General features: G+C 50.6%; 8 protein-coding genes across 8 annotated transcripts; 5 read left to right on the top strand and 3 right to left on the bottom strand.

Moving 5' to 3' along the window:
* Positions 1–290: 290 nt before the first annotated feature.
* A1O5_11676 (uncharacterized protein) lies at positions 291–605 on the bottom strand (the record flags this gene model as incomplete). Its single annotated transcript, XM_007752248.1, has 1 exon — positions 291–605. One exon carries the CDS (start codon positions 603–605, stop codon positions 291–293), a length of 315 nt encoding a protein of 104 aa, XP_007750438.1.
* A 1,361-nt stretch (positions 606–1,966) lies between these two features.
* On the top strand, positions 1,967–3,324 carry A1O5_11675 (uncharacterized protein; the record flags this gene model as incomplete). Its single annotated transcript, XM_007752247.1, has 4 exons — positions 1,967–2,147; positions 2,206–2,480; positions 2,528–2,743; positions 2,980–3,324. 4 exons carry the CDS (start codon positions 1,967–1,969, stop codon positions 3,322–3,324), a joined length of 1,017 nt encoding a protein of 338 aa, XP_007750437.1.
* Positions 3,325–4,172: 848 nt separating this feature from the next.
* A1O5_11674 (uncharacterized protein) lies at positions 4,173–4,625 on the top strand (the record flags this gene model as incomplete). The annotated part of the gene is made up of 1 exon (XM_007752246.1): positions 4,173–4,625. One exon carries the CDS (start codon positions 4,173–4,175, stop codon positions 4,623–4,625), a length of 453 nt encoding a protein of 150 aa, XP_007750436.1.
* A 1,961-nt stretch (positions 4,626–6,586) lies between these two features.
* On the top strand, positions 6,587–8,652 carry A1O5_11673 (uncharacterized protein; the record flags this gene model as incomplete). Its single annotated transcript, XM_007752245.1, has 6 exons — positions 6,587–6,769; positions 6,820–6,961; positions 7,022–7,168; positions 7,228–7,596; positions 7,656–7,842; positions 7,893–8,652. 6 exons carry the CDS (start codon positions 6,587–6,589, stop codon positions 8,650–8,652), a joined length of 1,788 nt encoding a protein of 595 aa, XP_007750435.1.
* Positions 8,653–9,545: 893 nt separating this feature from the next.
* A1O5_11672 (uncharacterized protein) lies at positions 9,546–13,615 on the top strand (the record flags this gene model as incomplete). The annotated part of the gene is made up of 2 exons (XM_007752244.1): positions 9,546–9,778; positions 9,826–13,615. The coding sequence occupies 2 exons, from the start codon at positions 9,546–9,548 to the stop codon at positions 13,613–13,615; spliced, it is 4,023 nt and encodes a 1,340-aa protein (XP_007750434.1).
* Positions 13,616–14,194: 579 nt separating this feature from the next.
* A1O5_11671 (uncharacterized protein) lies at positions 14,195–15,268 on the bottom strand (the record flags this gene model as incomplete). Its single annotated transcript, XM_007752243.1, has 1 exon — positions 14,195–15,268. The coding sequence occupies one exon, from the start codon at positions 15,266–15,268 to the stop codon at positions 14,195–14,197; it is 1,074 nt and encodes a 357-aa protein (XP_007750433.1).
* A 1,383-nt stretch (positions 15,269–16,651) lies between these two features.
* On the bottom strand, positions 16,652–18,197 carry A1O5_11670 (uncharacterized protein; the record flags this gene model as incomplete). Its single annotated transcript, XM_007752242.1, has 2 exons — positions 16,652–18,096; positions 18,152–18,197. 2 exons carry the CDS (start codon positions 18,195–18,197, stop codon positions 16,652–16,654), a joined length of 1,491 nt encoding a protein of 496 aa, XP_007750432.1.
* A 2,336-nt stretch (positions 18,198–20,533) lies between these two features.
* On the top strand, positions 20,534–22,136 carry A1O5_11669 (uncharacterized protein; the record flags this gene model as incomplete). The annotated part of the gene is made up of 2 exons (XM_007752241.1): positions 20,534–20,936; positions 20,989–22,136. The coding sequence occupies 2 exons, from the start codon at positions 20,534–20,536 to the stop codon at positions 22,134–22,136; spliced, it is 1,551 nt and encodes a 516-aa protein (XP_007750431.1).
* Between the last annotated feature and the right edge of the window lie 330 nt (positions 22,137–22,466).

The following is a 22,466-nucleotide window of genomic DNA, read 5'->3' as shown; positions in this document are numbered from 1 at the left end:
GAACCTGCACAAGCAGTTCTCGAGGACGTATCCGCCTTCGGGGCAACATTCCGGGTTGTTGGATGGATCGCCATTTCAACTCTTTCGAGCTTTCTAGTAAGTGGTGGAAGTGTCTCTTGAGCAGGGCTCTGGCTATCATTCGTGTTCCTTGATTGTAGGTCTACTGCAACAGTGCATCAACGGCCCTTGTCTTCTTTGTCGCCTATCCAGTACTGGTATCTTGCGAGGTAGCAAAACTATTATTCATTCTTTCATTTTGTTCATAGAATATGTCCACCCGCAGTGCGGGTTTAGGAAATTGTAGAGATACATTCGCGAACGAGGAACACTCTGATGGCACTTCGATCGATGAAACTAAGTTCATCTTCCGATATCAGTTTCCGTACTTCTGGACGGGAAGCGTCCAATTGAAACTTCGTGAAATCCGCCTCCGAGTCGAACCAAGCCTCGGTGACCACATCGCACAATGGTGTAGTGAGACTGTCGAGATTTGAAAAGGTTGAGTCTGCTTTCACATAGTTTCTCACATAGCGAGATATTGTGGGCGTGGAGTGAAGCACCAGTGGCACATGTTGGTTCTCGTAATGGTCCTGAAATTCATCCATTGTGATTCCAGGTTTTCTTTTCAGAAACGCGACGAGCTTAATGGCTGGCGTGGAATCCATGGATTCTAAAATACTTGTTTGATCGAAAATGAGGCCGAACTGTGATTTTATCGGATGAGTGACGTGTGGCAACGAGTAGTGACTGATGGCTGATGAACGCTGTGATTTGAGTCTCGAAGTACATTTAGCGGGTAGTTCTAAGCTTACAGCGCTGGTCCCTTTGGGTAGTGCAGGCCGAAAACATAGAGCCTCCGCAATTCCCGGGGCCGGAAAACCGGGGAACGTGCTCATACTCTACGGAGAATGGGGTGTGTAGGCCGACAGCAAAGTCTACGTATCTGCCTATTTTTATCGTGGGGAGGATCTGGAAGTCCAACCATCAAATCCATTGCCCTGCAAAGTACCACTCTCTAGCTCCTCGATCCTGACAAGATCAAATAATGACCGCGTTAGAAGAGGAAAAATCTTCTGCTGAACAGCACGAGTACTATAGGCCGCAGCTGACACTAACTCAGACCCCAGGCTACAGATGAGGAGATCGACCGTCGGGCCATTGGAGGTGACTCCGCTGCCGCGTTGCCCAAGAACTACTTTCGCAGTTCGAGTTTCCTAGGGACCATGCTGGTGAACACACTTTGTCCCTATCTCGCCAGATTTTAGGCCAGTGTGACTGTGACTAACATCATTTCATAGGGCTTTGGACTGGGTTATCAGCAACATACATCTTCTTTGTTATGCAATCTATCTTGCTGTACCTCTATATCAGTCCTGCCATAGGTAAGTGTTCCCACTCGAGAACCACCGCAGGTATGGCGTTAGTGACAATTCGAGGAAGGGAATCCACCAAACATTGTTGGGTTCACACTATCGAGCATTGTGGCACAAACAGCGATCTTTCCAGTGGTGGGACGTTTGTCGGACATTTTTGGCCGTCGTTACTTCTTCCTCTACGAAAATGCCCTAAGTGTTGTTGGCAACTTGATATGCAGCCGAGCGGTGAAGTCTGAAATGTTGTTCGCAGGGGTTGGTACATCCCGTCCAGCTACTCATCACAACTCAACAGAGCAGCCTTAGCTATCGTACCGAGTTTTGACAGCAAACGCTGGCAGGGCTGGCGATATGTTGTCAGCAAACTTGTACGAGTGCCCTGCCCGAACTGGTTCCAAAAAAAAACACAGATTCATAGCTGTTGGCTTTCTCGGGGCATGGTTGTTCCCACTCATGGTCTTCATTCCACCTGTCGGTACGAGTTCAATCTAGCGCGACGATATTTGACATTGGCTCACAATCACCTTACAGGTATTGCTTTGTGTTCAAACACCAATGAAGGACGGCGATGGATCTATTAACTGCCCGCTATCATGGCCGGTCTTGCTTTCATCCTACTTTTCTTTTTCTACAACCCTCCGGACTTCCGTCTCCTTCGTCGAAACCAAACAAAGTGGCAAGCGCTGGCAAGAATCGACTGGCTAAGCTTCGGAATTTATCTTGGCTCAATCGTCTGTTTCCTACTTGGTATATCCTGGGGCGGCCGGCAATATCGTAAGTTGAGGCACCACTTTGACCCAAAGACGTAGACTAATCGACCTCTTTTCCACAGCTTGGGGATTTTCACGCGTGATTGCTACAATTTGTGTTGGCACTGTCGGATTTGCCATTTTTCACTCTGGGGCAAGTCCTCGAACCCAGCATAATTGCGAAGTGGCTGCTGAGGGCAGACTGATCCCGTTCTACCTGTTCAAAAATCGCGACTATGTGGCTTTTGCAATCACCGGAGCTGTTGGCTCTATGATCTTCTATGCGCCGAGCGTGATTTACGGTCAGGAAACCACAAGCTTGTTTGGCGCCTCACAACGAAAATCTGGCTGGTACTCAGTATGAAACGAAGCCCATTTTCTATGAGTAGCACTAAGATTTACCAGTTAGCAATAACTGCTGGACCTCCCGCCGGGCAGCTTCTGGGAGGGGCTTCGACGAAACCTCTGGGTCACACAAGATTACAACTGATCGCCACATGCGAGACCTTCGCCAGTCGTATTGGCGGAATCGCCGGCGTCACCCGTAACACGCCCGCAATGTCAGTGGCATTCACAATCATATCAGCAATCATGATCGGCTATATGGAGGTTGTCATTCAGGTCGGCGCTCCAATGGTTGCGAAAGACAAAAGACATCAGTGTTGCATACGCAGTTGTGGCAGCCTTTCGGACCCTGATGTCTGCCCTGGAAAGTAAGTGCCGTCTACATTTCATGGCGTAGTACCGGCTTTAACAGCGAGACCGATCAGCCTCAATATACGTAACAATTGTAAGTCTGAGAAAAACGTGGTAGACTTTCTTGCTGTGTGATAACCTTGTCTAACCATGGACGTCAGCTGCAAAACCAACTAACCCAGAACGTGCTGAAGTACGTGGTCCCTGCGGCTGTTCAGGCTGGCCTTCCGAATGATTCAGTATCAAATGTTCTACAAGCCATTGCTTCCGGTGTATCGTCTAAACTAGAGGCGGTCCCAGGCGTTGATGCCGCTGTGTTGGTCGCTGTGGGGAGCGCTGTCAAGACAGCGTACGAAGTGACGTTCAAGGTCATTTTCTTGGCCAGCCTCGTGTTTGGAGCTATTTCAATCGCCGCTGCTTGCACTGCCAGGGACCTCGATTCACACATGACATCGAGCATTTCTTGCAGGCTACAGCACGTCCCCGTCAAAGTTGCTCCCAGTTAAGAGGAATAGTACTGTCCTGTCATCCTAGGAAGAATGCGATCCGCTAAGAGTTCTGCTAAATAATGTGCTGATATTTTCTGATAATAATATGGTTCTTTCATACCACATACTAGCAATTAGAACCTTGACACTTCAATAACCTAGAGCACGCGAAATCTATTACCTCCTTGGAGCATTCCATTCTTGCATACGCCATTTCTCATTCGACGCAGAGTATACCTAGCATTCCTGGGTATCATTAATAATAGGAACGCGATAGATAAGCCCTTGAGCTGGCACAGTCATTGTCCTTGGGGATAATTGACGTGATACTTTGCTCACGTTCTATGGAGCTGTGCTTAGATCATCCCAAAAACGTTCCCAACAAAATCAAAGGTTATCCCTAAAACTCCTTGAATGTATACGGAAGCCCGAGTGATAGGGAAAGACTATTGTAGGCTCCCCCAACTGGAGATGCTACCTAATCATTTATACAAGAGGACGAGAGCGAGCGCGAAAATTGATCAATCCTTCGCTACTCCGAACAAAACTGTTCGTCCCATGGCAGTGGAAATTTGGACTAGTCTCAAGACTTAGATCCATACTCGGAATGACATAGGATACCGTATAACTTGTAGTAGTTCAATACAATAAACGCTGATAAATTCAATTCACGGTACTCCTGCCCGAAAGTCCACCAATAAAAGGGGCCAGATGAAGTGGGTCCCTGGGTGGGGTTCGCTCTTGACTTCTAAGAGACCATTAATAAAGTGGTCTCTGCTATACCAGAGAAAAATGTTTCCAATTCTTCATATTCATCTTCGTCTCCGACTTTCCGTACTCAAGGCTACTAGACTGAGCTTGTCAACATGGGTGATATTGACACCATCGAGCGAACCCGAGAGATCGGACGACAACTGACCGAGCGGTGGTGCATACCCAAAGGTGGGGATGTGGAGCCGTTCTTCGAGCTGTTCAGCGACGATGCCATTTGCGAAACCATGGTCAAGAAAGAGTTATTCCCTGAACTCGGCGGGCGCATGACAAAGCAAGAATTCAAAGACTATGTCTATGCCGAGTCACGCGTGACGGAGCTCAAGGTCTGGGTCACTGGTATCACGGCCGAGGCCAATCGTGTGGCCGTCGAGGCTGCCTCTGACATGTCAGTCGGCAAGAACATCTACCAAAACGTTTACCACTGGCTCTTCGAGATCAAGAACGGGAAAGTCGTCCACGCTCGATTCTATCTTGACACTCTTCTTGCACGAAAATTCGTGGATTGGGTGCAGGAAGCTGGAGGTGACATGCAGACCAGGAAATGACAATCGGTTATGAGCGGTACAAGATCGTACCAGGCTGGGCCGAGTCAAAACATTCTTGAATATCTACTAGTCATGACGGGGGTTCGTTCGGGAGCGGTATCTAACTGGGAAGCCATGGTAGCATTTCTTGCCTGAGAACAATCAGCAGGAAGTATAGCCTTTCGCTACTGCACCAATACATGCCTCTATTAGGCCAATCCTAATGCATTACAGCTTGTCGGCAAATTCTCAGATAGTGGGCTGTTGACGAGCGAGTAGATTCGCTACTGGTCGATATAGGACACCATTATGGTGGACTTCGGAAAGGCGCATAGATTCCAACAAAGAACAGTAAGAGCATGAGGTAGCGGGCATTAGCACCAATAAAGAACACGAGAAGCTTGAGGTAGTGCTGTTACACCTCAACTGTCTCTATATGCTAACATCATATTGTGCTTGGTCTCCAGCACCCTAATAAATGCTACTCCAGCAGGTATAGTCCCAACAACATCAGCATCAACAATATTAGCTCTAGTTACGCCGATAACCCGTTCCTGGACACTCGAACTGATAAATTCTGGGTTGCTTCGAATATACCAACGAGGAGATGTAGTCTGTACAGAGTAGAAGTCTGCAAATTCAGATGAGCACTCGTCTAGGCCGATGTCAATGTTCAAGTTAGTGGTGTAACAGAGCACTTCAGGGTTCGGAGTGCACGTGCAACAACGCACAGAGGCCTGTCCAGCAGATCGGGAATCGAGAACGCGTTTCTGGTTGATACTGACAAGACAACACCACCACCAACACCACCCAGAGGGGCAGCGGCTAGGGCTACGAACATCTAGCACAGCGGCAGCATCGAGGAACAGGACAGAACCGATAAAACACTCAGGAATTAGATAGACGGCGCCAAAAAGCCATGGAATTCGTGATACTCTGCTTAAACTGTAAAGAATGACACTCTGCCAGCACTGTAAACTGTTCCGCACCCCGTTTCTACCAGCCCATTTTGGTTTGACATGTGACTAGATAACTTTTCCTCCCTGCCATCGCCCTACCATCCCAGCACAGCACAGCCACTTTGTCTTGTTACAGTGGAAGGCAAGAATGGCGCATCTAAGCCAGGCTCTTACCTGAATAGGCACAGCCTCGAATCAACATCTACCTTGCGGCATGATAGAACAAATGCTAATGAGTTACTGTCACGGAGGCAGATGCGATGCAAGCAGTACCGCACAGCATTGCCACTCGTTGCTTCCGAACCTGAAAAGTACAACCCAGAGAAAGAAGATGTCATTCCGAGATACGGATATTCGCTTGTTAGAGCTGCTGCCGTATCGCCTAATGAGGTTAGGCTCCTCAGTAACAGATCCTTGATAGTATGAACTGGATGAGGGAAGCGCAAGGTATAAGCAGTCACGTCACTGAGAACAGTATAGTCCAGTAGATAACACGAATTGGCTACGAAGGGAGTGTAACTACCTAGGGGTAATGAAGGTGTATATATACTACTCATGCTCTGTGCGCTCTGTGCGCTCTGTGCACCCTCTGCCAACAGAGCCAACAGGGCGTATCACGTGACTTAGCCTTGTTCTCCTGTGGATCCTTCTACATGTCCAATGAGTGTAGTGAGTCGGGCTCGGCGCCTCGTGACCAGTCTCTCTCAAGGCTGTGTCCAATACCAGGGGGGAAATGGGACAGAGCGAACCGGCTCAGCAACTCTCACACACTACGATTGAAACTGTTCTTTGGAGAGTTGTAGAGTAGACAGGTCTAGATCCCGTTCTGCAGGAGAGACGACCTTCTGGCCCATGGGGCTGTGCGTAGCTAGGCTCAAACGAGGGGTGACTTATCCGAATGCATTCGGAACAACAGTCTTCTTTCCGGGCAATTGAGACGGTTTGTGGTTGTACATTAGAGATATAGACGAGTGTTTGCAAGTGTCAGTCCACCTAGAGAAGCTCATACAGGTACATGCACTCATGGCTTCACAAGTTGAGATTTCACCCGCTTCCGCCGAGGGAAAAGGCTCGCCGTCTTATCGACATTTTGAATATGGTGAAGATGGCACCACTGTTGCTATCGATCAACCGCAGCCTATCGTGCAGGATTTGCAGCCACCAAAGGGCTATTACTATAGTCCATTGTTCTTGGGGACATTTCTTGTGAGCTCATGGCCCACCCATGGATGAGACATTCTAACAGCTTCCACTAGGCAGCTGGTCTCGGTTTAGCTGCTGGCAATGGAGCCTTTGGTCTTGCAGCTCCTTCGCTGGGCTTGATTAACGCGGACATTGGGCCAAGTGCCAGCATCTCATGGGTCTCTATCGTTTACATTCTCACATTCGCCATAGGAAGTGAGTAGACCCCCGACCTCAGTCAAGGAGAAATGTTACTGACTATTCTCTACTCTTTAGGTACTCTCGTTGGGCGAGTCACCGATATCTTTGGGCGGCGCTGGTTCTTTGTCGGAGGATCTGTTATTGCCATAGTAGGCACCGTGGTTTGTGCAAGAGCCCAGAATGTTCCGACTTTGATCGGAGGCATGACATTGATTGGTTTAGGTGAGTACCAGTGTCATTTGCGGAGGCAGAGATTTCACCGCTCTGATCTCGGATTGTAGCGACCGCATCTCAGGCATCATACGCGTTTGTGGTCGGCGAACTCGTACCCATCAAGTATCGTTTCCTCGCTGGTGGTGGGGTTTGGTTCATCGGACTACCCACCAACGTCTTCGCCGGCAAAACCTCCGTTTCAATTGCCAACAATCCAAATCTAGGCTGGAGGTTCATCTTTTACGTGCTTCTCATCATGAACGCCATCTCGTTCCTTTGCTGGTTCTTCTGCTACCATCCACCAACATTCCAGATGCTTCATCATGGCGAGTCTTCCAAGAAATTCGTCATGGGGTTCGACTATATCGGCTTCCTACTATTTACTGCTGGTATTATCTTGCTGATCTTGGGTCTCTCGTGGGGAGGATCCATCCACCGTAAGCCAGCCCAGATCCTCTCGCTAGTGTTAACCGAGTCTAACTGCAATATAAAACAGCCTGGAAGAGCGCTCATGTCATTGCTACCATGGTCATAGGTGGACTCTTGATCATCGCCTTCTTCATCTACGAATCCTTTTGGCCTTCGGATGAACCTTACCTGCCTCTGAAGCTGGTTCAAAATGTGCACTACATCGGAATCCTAATCATTATGACAGTAGCAGCCATGGTCTTCTATGGAGTTAGGTGTGTCACTATCGATCCGAGAAAGCGGCTCAAGCTGACGCGGCATCTAGCATCTTGTGGCCTGCCATGATTACAGTGGTATGGCCAAGCTCTGTTGATCTCTATGGATGGAAAGTCTGTGCAGCATCAGGTGTGGTCGGCTTAGGAGGGATCGTTGGCGGAGTGGTCGCCTCTTTCATTCGTCGGCTTAAAATCTTCGTTCTCGCCCTGATGATAATTGGCACTGCCTTTACTGGAGCGGTCGCTGTTGTGCATCAGGACAACCAAAGTCTCACGGTCTCCCTTATGGTGATTGGGGCTTTTGCCCTCGGCATGATCGAGGGCATTGCAGTCACCATGTCTGGAATCGCCATAGTTGATCAGAACGACATCGGCGCCGCCGTCGGGTTTGCAACATCAGTTCGAACACTCGGGGGAGCAATAGCCACGACTATTTATACCACCGTTCTCTCCAATCGATTAAGCTCGACCATCCCAGCCTTGGTCCCTCCAGCCGCGATCGGAGCTGGCTTGCCACCGACATCTTTACTTGCTTTGCTAGAGGTTCTACAAGGACTGGCGCCACCCAGCAGCGTTCCAGGCCTCACTGACACTATCCTTGCAGCAGCTACAGCGGCCTATCGAACAGCCAACATCCAAGCGTATAGGTCTTGTTTCTACACCACCATCGCCTTTGGTGGTCTCGGTATTGTCGGAGCTTGTTTCGTCCCTAACAGAAGCAAAAAGACTGACAAGCTTGTGGCTAAAGAGCTGCATCATAAGCGAGACGAGAAGGTCTTGGAGGCTGGCGAAAAGATAGCGCGTGTGTAAGACAAGCTGGTATCAGAACAGGCAGCACGATGCAAGAGCTGCCTTTCCGCTTAAGAGAGAATGGTGATGATGCAACCTCCCATGCAAGGATCCGAGCTCAATCTCACATTCTGTGCACTATCTTTCCTCTAGCCCGGTAAAGTGCTCTTAATATGATGAACATGACTCTGACAATCGATCACATATAATTTCGATATTTTCTGAAAGAATCAGGTTGTTTCAATCCTTGGTCCTTGCTTAGTACCCTGTAAGTCTTGAGTCCTCAGTTAAACTTTCAGGAGGCATGAACTTGGTGGCGATGTATCTATCGGCATCATGGAGAACAGGAGGCGGCATTATAGTGAACAACTTCGCAAGAGAAATTCAAGAAGAGGGTGAGTTGGAAGTGGTCAGAGGGTGATTGGAGAGCTGGGCGGGGTTCAAAAGCGGCGTGGTCGGGGTGGCGCGAGCAGATTTACCCAGTACCCAGTACCAAGACGTCAGTGGTCGCTGCGGTGCGGGCGAGGCTAGGCAAGGCTAGGCAAGGCTCTCCACTGCGCCCAAATGCACTTCATCATCCCACTTGGGCCTTTTGGTGCTGTCAATTGTACCAAGGAATCCAGAAGTGAACTTGTTGCCAGCAATCTCGAGGGACCTCTCGCTTGCAACACAGCTCCTCCCAGATATCTTGTCAAGTCACTCTGATCTTGTTCAACTGTAGCGTTAAGCCTGTTTTTATTCTGCTCTGAAGATCCGCAATCGAACCTGCCAGCGCCGTACAAGAATCGTCCCCCCACTTCGATTCAAGTCAACTTCCTCTGCGAATCCTCCTACCCTGGGCCCAGGTTCCAATGTCCTGAGGGTTTTCCCACCCTCCTTTCCTCATACTGCCTTAAGCTACTCTGTGGCTCACAATGGCAAGGGACCGCAGTTCGGCCCAACATGGGATTGCGCAGTTGCTCAACAAGATCAATGATCCCGATCCGGATATTCGTTTCATGCAGCTGAACGATCTCACCGAGATCCTAGAGTCTCCTTCCTCAGACTACATACGGACCGACCATCATACCGCTGCAAGAGTCATCGATGGGCTGCTCAAGGCTTTGGCTGACCAGCACGGTGAAGTCCAGAACCAAGCTCTGAAATGGTGAGTTGGAGCCGGTTTTGAGCATGAATAGACACTAACTTTGACAGCATTGGCCCTCTTGCTGTACGCATACCTGGCGACACTATCGCTCCTCTGATAGACAAGCTCACCGATCTCACCCACAGCGACATCGATATCTCGATCCCCAATTCTGCTTTACGCGCTCTCATCGCGGCATTACCTCAGCCGAAACCAAACGAAACTCCTGCCCAAGATGTAAAAGACGCATATGGCGCTGTGAGCAAGGTCTTGATTCCGAGATTGGTTGGTCATGTGGTCTTGCCGATGGGCAGGCCTCCGCCGCAACTACCGACAGGCCTGTTACAGAGACAGAAGGACAAGGGCTTCAGCAGCGATGCGGTTGATGTTATGATTGAGATTGTCAAATGCTATGGATCTCTACTGCAGGAATTGGAGCTGGTGGCACTTGCCAAGGCTGTTATGAACATCATTGAGAGTCCTCAGGCTGGAGGTGTGGTCAAGAAACGAGCTTTGGCGGGAATTGGGGCATTGCTGGCTCACTTCAATGATGCCCAAGTCAGCTCCTTCGTGGCAGCCCTCACTGAAAGCTTTCAACATCCCCAGCTGACCACGGAACATCGGAGGTTTCTTGTCGCGACGATCGCGACTCTTGCCCGATCGAGTCCAACAAAGTTTGGACCCTTCATTGACGATGTCATCCCCAACGTCCTTCAAGTCTTGAGCCAGAAGGAGCTTTCCGCTACTGCGTCTGTGTCGGATGAGGACGCGGAGGTTGACCCGGAGATCGAGGAACTGCGCGAGACAGCTCTCATCGCCCTCGAGGCCATGCTTGGATCTTGTCCTCTGGAGATGAAGCCTCATCTTTCCAACGCGATTGAGGCTGCATTGAGGTATCTCAAGTACGACCCCAACGTTGCAGATGCCGAAGATGACGAAATGGGAGGAACTCAAGACGAGGATTCTGATGACGGCATTACAGAAGAAGCCCTCGAAGACGACGACGATGATGAATATGCAGAGCTGGATGACGATGATGCTTTTAGCGACGTGGATGACATGAGCTGGAAAGTGCGACGTTGTGCGGCAAAAGTCCTCTACACCATTGTTTCGGGATCCTCGTCGAGCGACAAAGGCACGCTCTTTGGCAAAATCGCGCCCGTTCTCATCTCTAGGCTGTTCAGTGAGCGTGAAGACAGTGTCCGATTGGAAGTCATTGCAGCCACCACCGCTTTGATTCGGAAGACGGGGACTGGCCTGACCGAGTCGCTCACCAGAGTCGATTCTTCAGAAAACCCAGCAATGCCTACAAATACTCGCAAGCGAAGACGGCAAGACAGCGAAGCTGACAAGAAGGATCCGGATCTTCGAGGTCTAATATCCATTCGATCCAGTCCTCCCATTGTCCCAGCCTCTCCGCCGACGGGCGAGCAGGCTGAACTCGTTAGCTTAGTGCCAAAGATTGTTCAAGCCCTTACAAAACTGTGGAAGAAGGCAAGCATATCACTAAAACAGGCTGCAGTTGTCATGCTCAAGACTTTAACATTGGCGCGAAATGGGATTCTGTCGGATCGCTTGCAGCAACTGGAAGATCCCATCGCCGATGCATTAAAGCCGTCATTCGGCTCTGGATCCAGCAGCACAGTATCAGGGACCTCAGCAACAGTTGCCAGTCTTCAGATTGAGACGTTGACTTTGATCAGTGCAATTGCTGAGACTAATGGTGCCACGGTACTGATACCTTTCGTCATCGCACTCATACCCCCGGTCACGGCAATTGCTCGTGATAGAAACTATAAAGTTTCAAGCGAAGCCCTTGCCACGGTTGAGCAGTTCGTCAAGGCTCTGACTCCACCTCGTCTGCCTTCTGCGAACCAAGATCATGCCATACACATCGAAAAGTTATGGGAAGTAATCGTTGACCGCGTCACAGACAATAACACTGACCTGGAAGTGCGCCATCGTGCTATACAAGTGTTTGGTGTTCTCCTGGCGAGAACGTCGGCTACTCAACTGCTGTCAAGCTCAGCCAGGACTAGGAGCCTTGGGATTCTCAGTGACAGATTGAAGAACGAAACCACCAGACTGGCGAGCGCGAGAGCGATTGGCCGGGTTGGCGAAGCCGCAAGCAGTCGAGATAACATCGGGTCTGCTTGGGTCCAGGAAGTTTCACTTGAGATGGCGAACCAGCTTCGCAAAGCTGACAGATCTCTCCGGGGATCTTGCCTGGAATCATTGCAATACCTTGCTTTGAACCCTGTGACGTCGTCGCTGTACGAGACAACCACGATTCTGCAACTGCAGGGCATGTTGATGCCTCTAATTTCTGTGAATGATCTTCACTTGTTGACCCCAGCACTTGTGATTATGTCCAAAATCATCCCCACCAACGCTCAAGCACTGGTCACTGCCGAAATGGTCGAAGCACTCTGCGGCATATCACAAACCCGGATTGAAGGGCCACCTCTCCGGGCATATCTTCTCGTTGTGAAAGTCATTGGTGAGCACGGCGTCGGTGCGCTGCTTATGAAAGGTCTCCTCACTGTCGGAACCGGCGGGGAGACAATGGTTCTTGGGAGAGCCATCGGTACACTGTTAGTATATGGTGGAAACAACCTGAATATTACGATATCCGATTTTCTAAAAGAACTGGAAACATCTCAGGAGATCCGAGCCATCTGCTTGGCGTTGACGGTCCTCGGAGAGGTCGGGTTTAGAATGGGCCCCAGTTCACCAGTGAAGATCCAAACCTTCATCAATTGCCTCTCCGCCGAGTCAGACAAAGTGCGACTTGCTGCCGCGATTGCTCTCGGCAGTGCCAGTTCCAACAACATTTCGGTATGCGTACCCGTGATACTGCAAAGCCTGGCACAAGCATCCACCTCAGACTATCTTTACTTGCATTCTGTCAAAGAGATTCTGGAACACTCTGAAAGCACCCTGGGAGAGATGGCTCCGTATGCAGCGGAACTGTGGCAGAAACTCTTCGTAGTGTCACAGGTAGAGGACAACAGTGCTGTCGGGGCAGAATGCATCGGTCGATTAGCCACGATTGATCCAAACACCTTTGTCCCCGAGCTCTCAAAGGCACTGGCAGATCCCAATCCATCGGTCCGTGGCACAGTTATTTCCGCCTTCCGCTTTACCCTCGGTGAAGCCAGCAGCTCCTACAACAACATTCTTGTCAAGACAATGACGCCCATGCTTCAAACGATGCTGAATGACAGCGACCTTGCTAACCGCCGGCTCGCAGTGACCACTCTCAATGCCGCAATCCATAACAAACCAGAACTCGTAATCCCAGACGTCGGTCAACTCCTCCCGACCGTCTTGGGGGACTCACAGATCAAGCCCGAATTGGTCAAGCAGGTCAAAATTGGCCCCTTCACTCATACCGAAGATGCAGGTCTCGACCTCCGGAAGTCTGCATATGCGACCATGTACGCATTGCTAGATTGCCCAGGTGCGATCCCGCACCTCCCCATCAGCCATATCTTTGACCGCATCCTGGATGGTATCGCTGATGACCACGATATCCGCACCTTGTGCATCCTCATGCTCACTCGCCTATCCGTGATTGATCCCGACCAAACACGACGTCGCTTGTCCTCGCTCGCCGAAAAATTCCGTTTGGTTTTGAGCGCCAAATTGAAAGACAACGCAGTCAAGCAGGAAATTGAGAAAGTGAACGAAGCAAACGCCGCGGTGGTGCGGATCACCCTAGAACTGGATAGGAAATTTCCTAATGCAAGCATAGACGGTGTCGGCGGAGAGTTAGTCACATGGAAAGGGTTCGTTGAGTTTGTGAAGAGAGAATTTGCGGCTATGGTGAGGAATGTGCAGATGGAAGGGTCTTAGGACAGAAGCTGATGAGGAGAATGAATATGCCAGGGGTCGATGCAGATGTTGTACTTTGCTCTCCCGGCCGGCCGCGGGAGGCGATAGTCATGGAGTGTGAAAGCATAGCCTGGCGTGCGGTGACTCAAATGCATGGGTGGCTAACGAAGTCAGGGCTGGTTGGGACAAGACGCAGGTCGAGAAGTCAATGGCGCTGGGCACAATCATGGTTGAGTTGCACTGCTTTGCACACTCGATATGGAATCAAAATGAGCGATGAGACATGACACGGCGCTATTGCAATCATCCAAATACCCCAGGCCACTCGATGTTACGCAGTTATGCAGAGAGGCCAAAAAATCGAATTGATCAAGACTTTTCGAGACCAATAGAGGATCTTTGCTATGACTCCGCTGCAGGCGCATGTCGGACGGGTTTGCACGAGGAGACGAGCCAGAGGGCAAAACCACATGGGTGCTGTAGATCCTCCATGATTATACGATATGTAGATGTCTCCAGAAACACGTACGCCTCAGAGGCCATCCATCATCTGCCTTCTTTATTTTCGAATCTTCACCACTCCCTCAACAAACTCTGCCTCTATTTGGAGTCCTGACCGCTCCCTCTACAGCTCTCCCTCCACAGCGACTCAATAATGCCCCAGTACCTCGCTGGATTCGCGAGGACGTGGCCGACATGGCGACTCTTGCCGAAATCCTCCAGCTGCACTCTGTCCGTGCCGCCTGTCATGACCTGCGCCGCCTCGCGCGCGTGCGCCTCCACGGCGGCCGCGGCGATCAGCGCGTCCGCTTGGCTGTAGACGTAGACGCGGGCCCGCAAGGAGGGTTGGGTGAACACGCCGCGCGGGTCGTTGAGGCGGCGGCGCAGAGATAGCGTCACGTCCTCCCTCCCCGCCACGGCGCCCACGACGTGCGACATCCCTAGGTATCCCCAGACCAGGGCGCTGCCGAGCGCGCGCAGCGCCGGCGGCGATTTCGGCAGCGCTTCGCAGATGGCTGTGTGTGATGCGGTCACGTTTGGTAGCGAAGGCGTGCTGTCTAGGACCAGCGCTGTGATGGGAAGTAAAAGGTCGGTTTCCTCGCGAGAGACGGGAGACGACAGTTGCTGTTGCTGCTGCTGCTGCTCGTGCTGCTGATGATAATAAGCGTCTGCAAGCTGGCATACCGTCCACGCGCCGCCGTTGGAAAAGACGTGGCAGAGCACCTTCAACCTCTTCCCCGTATTCTGCCCTTCCTTGTTCTTCTCCTTCTTTGCCGAGAGATCCCGAATCAGAGAGACCGCGGGGGTCAGGTTCCGCATCTGCTGGGCCTTCGTGCGGAAGAAGAAGTCGCCTCCGTCCTGTCGGAGAAGCAGGATCGGCGAGGACGGATACGTCGTCTGGTACACCTTGATGTACTTGCCAATATTCCGAGACTGGGCGTACATCCACGAGCAGACGATTATCAGATCCGGGTCCAACGGTCGCTGCTCTTGTTGCTGCTGATGAGCCTCAGCCGCGCCGTCGATCTCTACCACCGACGGAGCAGGAGGCGTGTAAAAATAGATCTGGGACCCGAGCTGGGTGAAGTCGGCGAGGTGAGGGTCACCAGGCATCCTGGGGGCGCCTGCTTCTTCTCCAGATTGGAGTTCTGGCTCCGGGCCGGCAAATTCCATCCTCTTCGCTACCCTTTCCAGGAAGGGTTTTGCCTTTGAGTAAATAGATAGATGACCGTGTGCTTTGATAGCGAGGGCAAGGCCGAAGGTGTTAAGGGGGAGCTGGCGCAAACTTTTGACTGTGACCGTGTATGGAGAACCGGACTATTGTTTGCAGAAACGGCGTCTTATATATATATATAAATAAAATATACCTGTCCAAAGAAGCGTAACAATCTATTCGGCTTGAACTGTCAACTGTCTCCGGCCTCCATCACTGCCTGCGTGACTGAGTCAGTCAAAAGCATGTCCTTTTAATAGGGATAGACACAATGGTTGTTGCTGGCTGCGTTCATGGGGAACAACAAAGGGGTGCGGTGGCGTATCTTACCTATCATTTCACTTCCTTGTCTATCTATGCGCGTACGAATCGACAAAGCTATTAACGTATCAGAGATTTGCTAAAGGAACAAGGAAAGAAAGAATTCTTGGCGCCGACTGCCGATGAAAGGAAAGGATAGTTTGATTGATCTCCGATACGTTTTGTTGTCGTTGGAAGGAAGCTGATTAGCCACAAGTGGAGAAACGAAGGCCTCCTCGCCGCTTTTGCAGCCTTGCGGTGACGCCCAAGACGCCTTGGACAACAGGTCCCAGCTTCGACTCTATTCTTGCCGTGTTCACTCAATTTGCTGCTACTTCGGTCGAGAGAATCCACGGCCCTCCTCGGGGCTTGGAGGACGAATGTTTGCTCCCTGGCAGTGTTAAATTTTGTTTCAAATGCAGCGGAGTCATGCAGTTTGATTCTGACGCCGAAACCTTTTATTCTATTCTCCAACGTAAATCTCGCATCGACATCCAGTTATCCTCTCTGCTATCTGTTAAATAGGCGTCTTGTCATTACTATCCACACAATAAGAAGCAAATTGTGTATATATTGGCGGCAAACTCTAGGAACACAATTGTACCAGCTCCTTAGGTCAAGAACCTCATCCCTTCGGACAGTAAAGATCGAGATTGATGCGATGTGAAATAACGTCCGAGGAACGGTGAGAAATGCCTAATGAACAAAATTATCTGAGTAAATTTCTTTCGTGATGTTGACACTAGCGTACACTCGTTTCTGAACGGCCGCACAGAGAATGGATGCATGAAGAGATCAATGTTTGGAACATGTGACCATGTGCTTCACCTTCTTCACATTGAAGATCATCTTTGGGCTCGATTGGCAGCTCGGTCAGTGGCTAGCGGTGCCTTGACAATCTCCTCCCTATCGAGACGGGGAATGCCTGATGCCTTCGCTGCTGTACCTTGAGATCTACTCCTTGGCGGTCTTGCCCCGGTAGGGAACCGAGATCCAGGGAGCTGATGACGTCGGTCGACTTTTCGATCCAGCAAATATGGAGTTCAACTCTGTTGCTTTTCGACGCTTTCGAGCATAGTTTGCGCACACTGGTTGTTGTTCAGAGCAGCAATGGCGCTTTGAGTGATAGCTGTGTCCAAACTGGTACTGTCTTTCTCCACCAAGACAGTTGTGATCTGCCAAAACTCAAGGGGGATAGTCTTCAGGAACCCGTAACGGTCGCGTTGTCGAGCAGTCAGTGTCGCGTTCTGAAAATCCCAGGCTGCTTTCCATCTCTTCAACGCCTTTTTCATTCGTTTCATTGTTTGCCACTTTCTGGGCCTGTATGGCGAAAGCCATAAAATCTGCGTCAACGCCAGAATTAGGCTGCAAAGATGCAGAAGCGACAATTTTTGCATCGAACAGCGCATCTCTTCATCCCAGTGGTCCTGCAGAAAAGCGTCGCATACCTGCGAAAGAGACAATTTTTGAATCCCATCCTCCTTCAGTGAAAGCCGATAGCAATCCTGAGCATTATCGGAAAAGAAAGCCTCAGCAGAACCAGGCATGCCGATACTCATCTCTTCCGCAAATAATCGTGGAGTCATATTGTATAGAACGGTAAAGCTGGCATCAAGATTGAAAACACCACATGCAAGACGAATTTTGGATTCGCACGCGGCAAATTGAGCCCATTGAAACTTTTCTGGCGCTGGTGGCTCAGCATTGAAGAACGAGTTTCGAGTCTCTAGTAGCCCTAGGCTTCGAACGGCAGATATTATCTCTTCAAAGCGAGAGCTTCGCGCTTCTCTCCGTTTGGACGGAGACCCTTCTCGGAGCTGCACTTGCGTGATGAAGAAAGCAGCTTCGAGTGCTTGCAGGGATTCGCGGTCCTCCAGTCCCCGTAATGCATCAGGCCCAAGGAGCAGCTTTCTGAAAATCGGGTTGCTGAAAGCATATTCCACTACCAGGCTAAGAATGGCCCTTGCTAGCTCCATATCATTCGGCGAAGAACAAAATAAAGCCCCTGTGAGTACCAGCACTGTGAGTAAGAAGGGGGATGCTGCACCCACTTGGAAAGTCCCGGGATGGAGAATCGGGCTATGTGGGCAGTAGTCTCGAAAGTAATGACCGACAAATCGTTCAACATTGTCTCTCGAAAACAGGGTCGCTGCTTTTGCTAGTCGATCGTTCGGGGCGCTTTCGGGGTGTCCCTGTGGAAGGGAGAGTGTGAATCCGGTTAACGAGTCTACCAAGCCATTGAAAGGGCTAACGGTCGGAGGAACGCTAAATGGGTCCGACTGCTCTAGCATTTGCCAATTATAGGACCAGTTTGCGTCTTCGCCTGTGCCTTGGAAGACTTCTGAATCGGGAAACAGACAAGACACGAAAAAGTCGTCTAATCTATCACTGTGGGCCGGCGAGATGAACTCATCAGTCACCAACTGCACCGTAGCAGTCGAGGTACCGAAATCGCTTGCAGTGACGTTACTGTTCAGGGGCAGAGGCACTAGGCCGTTTGACGTTAGAGACTCTTTCAAACCCTCGTCACGATGCAGACTCACCGTCTGTCTGTGCTTTCTCTGTGACGGAGCCATAGGCGTCTGCCATGATTGTGCTCGGATTCACATAGTTGAGTAGGAAGGATAAGGAAATCTTGCTCCGCTCTTGCTGTCCAAGATTTCTTGGCCTCTGAGAAACGCCAGTACTGACAGAGCGACTTCTAGGGCGTTGTACATCTTGAGTCGGTATTGAGGGAGGCTCAACTCCCAGATGCGGTCGCTGCTGCTCCGTGAGTCGGGTGTAGGTGCATTCGAGGCCATAGGACAGGCAGGTCTCGCATGGACAATCCAGATCGCAACCCAGTTTTAGGCGTGCACATGAATCGCACGCTCGTGTTTTCTTGCCTTTCTTTAGCTTTCCAGGAATCGCTCGCTCACCCCTGGATGGACAGTTGATGTAATGCCGGCGGAGCACATCACTAAGGGATTGTCAGTCCATGAATAATGAGCATGCAATAACCCAGATCGCGAAATCTGGCATGACATGAAAAGACGAATGAGGGGAAGGGTGCTCAAAGGCATTGTGAAGGTTGCTGAACCAGAGATGGCTTCTGTCACTCTCGATGAAGAATTTCGAGGTTCCACAGAGATATTTGCATATTGCGGCAGAGGCGGACAATTGACACTACCCCAACCCTGCTGATGGACTGGATAAAAGAACCGATCATTTCGTTGGGTATTTTACCTATCTTTACCGCCGATTGGGCCCGTTGTAGGATGGACATACTTACGATCTGCGATAGGATTTGGAGCAGAAGCAGCACACCCACGAGCGCGCAGGAGACTCTGAAATATCAGTATTTTTGACAAAGAGACAAGTGGAGGGGTTTAGGTAGTCCATAGCTTACCCTGGGAGTTCATCTTTGCAGAGATACCCTTCAGTCTTACCGGTTCACTGAGGCTGACTGTGGATTGTCCGGTGGACTGCAATACGCGAATCCATCCGTTCCTCGTCGGATTGAGTGGAAGGTAGCTCGTAAACGATGACTCTCCTCGACTTTCATTCAATGTTACCGCGGCCAAGGCTCAGTTTTGGTAGTTGTTTCAGAACGCCAACGTGGTGGCAGAAGCAACTCAATCCGCTTACTGAATCCTTCAGGAACATTGCGGATGAGTGGCCGGAGAATTGCATTGTCTGACAAAATGATCTCGACTATTCTGAGCAGTTCAGTTTCTGTCAGACGACACGTTGGTATACAACTGCCTCATCTAAAATGGATATCGTGCACAGGCCAACGAAAAGCATGTCTGATCTTGTCGATCCAAAACCGTGTTTTCAACCATTTACCGGTCAACGAAAAGTGAAGAAACTTGGCCACCGTCCCATCAGACGAGCTCTAGCCCGCGTCGTAATAATAAGGAGAAGGCAAATGAAGTCCGCTTGGAAACGATACTGGAGAGGGCTGGCTGAGCAAGGGTGAAGCAAGTCGGTAGCAGATGTTCGTTTGAACAAACAAGCATCTGCGGTTAAGGATGCAAATTCTTTGAGAACAAAAGCAGATCTCAGGAGAAGTAGGCTGCCTTTCGTTGTTCCCGAAGCTAGGGTTCGGATAATCTTGAGAAATGGGGCTGTAGGCACCTCCAGATCGATCCAACGAGACAAAGGTATTGATTGGTGTCGATTGTCGCACGCCGCGTTGAGAATGAAAGCTGTATATGGACGGGCAACCAGGCGAGAAAAGCTATCCCATCGGCTCAAAGCGCCAAAATGGATGAAGGTTGCCACATCAAACCCGTAAGTCGACAGGTCCTGAAGGATCATCAAGTGCTCCTGCTAAGTCGTTAGACAAGATAACATCCCACGCAGAACGTAAGCTGATTCCCTCAAGCTCACTCCATCCACGGCTCCGAGGCAAAGAATTTCCAAGAAGCGCTGTGCCTTTGAACCTTCCAAGAGTAGCTGTAATGTGGACTCATCATTTCAGTCATTTGTCGTCGAGCAAGCATAACTGTAAAGCTGAAAGGATTAGGCTCGCGCCCAGTCCATCCTGATTCCGACACGACTATTGTGTTGACAGCAGCGAACTTGAAGGGTGCCTGGATCTTGCTGAGCGCTGTCATTCATCCCACGGGAGCTTCTATATGGAGGACGATATCGAGGCAAAGACACGGTGTGTCTCTGTCGTGGACACAATTTACGCAATGGGATTTCTTATACATGGACTTGACATGGACAAGCATGGAGTACCTCTAGAAATAAATGTGGATGTCTGACAGAAAACTGGCTCGGTAAAAGGTAAAAGCGGCGTCGTGCCGTTTCTGAAAAGCACTCAACGCGTTCACAATCGCAGTCGCGTCACGTCACGTCACACCAACATCTTTTCCGCCGATCAAGATCTTGAGACCATCGTCCATAACTGTCACTGGATACCGATGTCAACCAACATGGCTGAAGACTTTAAGAAATATCTGGCAAGCGAGGTTCTAAATGAGCAGCGAACAGTATCCTACCGCACTCTCTCACGAGCCTTGAAGGTGCACGTCAATGCCGCAAAATGCATGCTCTACGAATTTTACGACTTTCAGAATACGAAGAAGCCCCGATCGGTCTATGCTACCTATCTTTTGTCCGGGATAAAGAAGACACCGACACTTGCTGTGGTCACGAATGGGACCGCGAGAAGACACGCCCCCGACGAAGATCCCGATGAACATATTCCTTCAAGCCCACCTCCATTCACCAGCTCGATGCTTGAACCAAGCCAACAGAGTAGTCACGTGGAAGAAGAGGAGGTAAAACAACAGCCCGTCCGAACCATCACGCTGGTGAGGGAAGAGACTCTGGAAGGTGTGTTCTGAGGAGTCCATTACTCGAGGTGACCACTAACTGGTGTTGCTAGCGGTGAAAGAAGAATACGAAACCATCACATCCATACACATCTACAGCCTTTCTCCTGCGCGAATACAAGATCTTGTTACGTTGACCGATATCAGTCAAAGTCTATTCACAGATGGCATTGCGACCGAACATAGCAAGACCTACGGTCTGATTCAGAACCCTGATGTCCGGCGGCGGAAAGGCAAGAGACCGGTCATTCTACGAGGACCTGCATCAAAATCTCAACCTATCAAAGAGGAGAACAAGAAGACTCTGTTCAGCAACGCAAAACCCACTCCTAAAGGATCAACTGCTGCTCCACCTGTCAAATCCGAAGAACCCTCACGTCCCAGTTCTCGTGACAGTACCTCGACCTCCATCTCCAACAAACAGCCGACCCTGAGACGAGATGCCTCCGATCTCTTTAAAGCCTTCGCCAAACACGGTCGTCCAAAATCAACACCTGCCGCCACTCCAAAATCTAGCAGCCAAGACCCAGACACAACCATGAATGACGTTGATGAAGGGGAGTCTGAAGACGAAGCACTGTTCCTCGACACCGGAACACGAAAATCTGCAACCTCAAAGAAACGATCCAGCGATCTCAAGAAGGAGCGCGAGGATAAGGCCGCGAAGCTGCGCAAGATGATGGAATCTGACGACGAAGAGGAAGCCGCAGCGCCCAGTGTGGAAGAGACAACCGGGATTGAAAACGACGAGCCTCCAGCCGCGAAGAAGGGCACAGACGCGGATACGGAGGCAAAGGACGACGAAGGGGATGACCAAGTGGCGTGGTCAGATTCGGACACCGAGAAGAAACAAGCATCCAAGGAAGAAAAGTCCGAACAACATGACGCCGCCACGGCACCGCCCAGACGGCGTCGGCGCGGCAAGCGCAAAGTGATGCGAAAGCGCACGACTAAGGAAGACGGCTACCTCGTGACACGGGAGGAAGCAGTGTGGGAGAGCTTCAGCGAGGACGAACCCGAGCCTCCTCCGCGGGCGGCCAAGAAGGAAGCGCCAAAGAGCAGCGCGCCCAAGACGCACAGCCAGGGATCATCCAGCAGTCAGGCCCAGAACCATGCCGGCAAGGCAGGGCCGGGAGGGAAGAAGAAAGGGCCCGGAGGCAGAGGGAACATTATGAGTTTCTTCGGGAAGAAAAATGCATAATTCATTCGTTTGTCGGCCGGCCCTGGGCCCTGGTTGAAGCTGGCGGGCGCGTGGGGGAGTGAGTGAGTGGCTGTGTGAAGAAGCAGCGCAGGGCCAAGAATCGCATAGCATCCACACATACATACATACATCATACATACAAACCTATGTACTACAGCATGGCATAGCATTGCATCGCATAGGATATTGTATACATTTACGAGACGAGTCCTTTTTGCATGGAGTACATGCTCCATACTCTATGCTCTGATTGGGAATATTCGAACACAGGTCGATAAAAGCCGCGAATGAATGCCTTCGAACAGTGCACGGTGCACATTGTGGCACCCC

This window comes from Cladophialophora psammophila (genome assembly GCF_000585535.1).
Source record: "Cladophialophora psammophila CBS 110553 chromosome Unknown aczJe-supercont1.27, whole genome shotgun sequence".
Lineage (NCBI taxonomy): Eukaryota > Fungi > Ascomycota > Eurotiomycetes > Chaetothyriales > Herpotrichiellaceae > Cladophialophora > Cladophialophora psammophila.
Note: the sequence above shows the minus strand (reverse complement) of the source record. Positions and strands in the feature narration are given on the sequence as shown.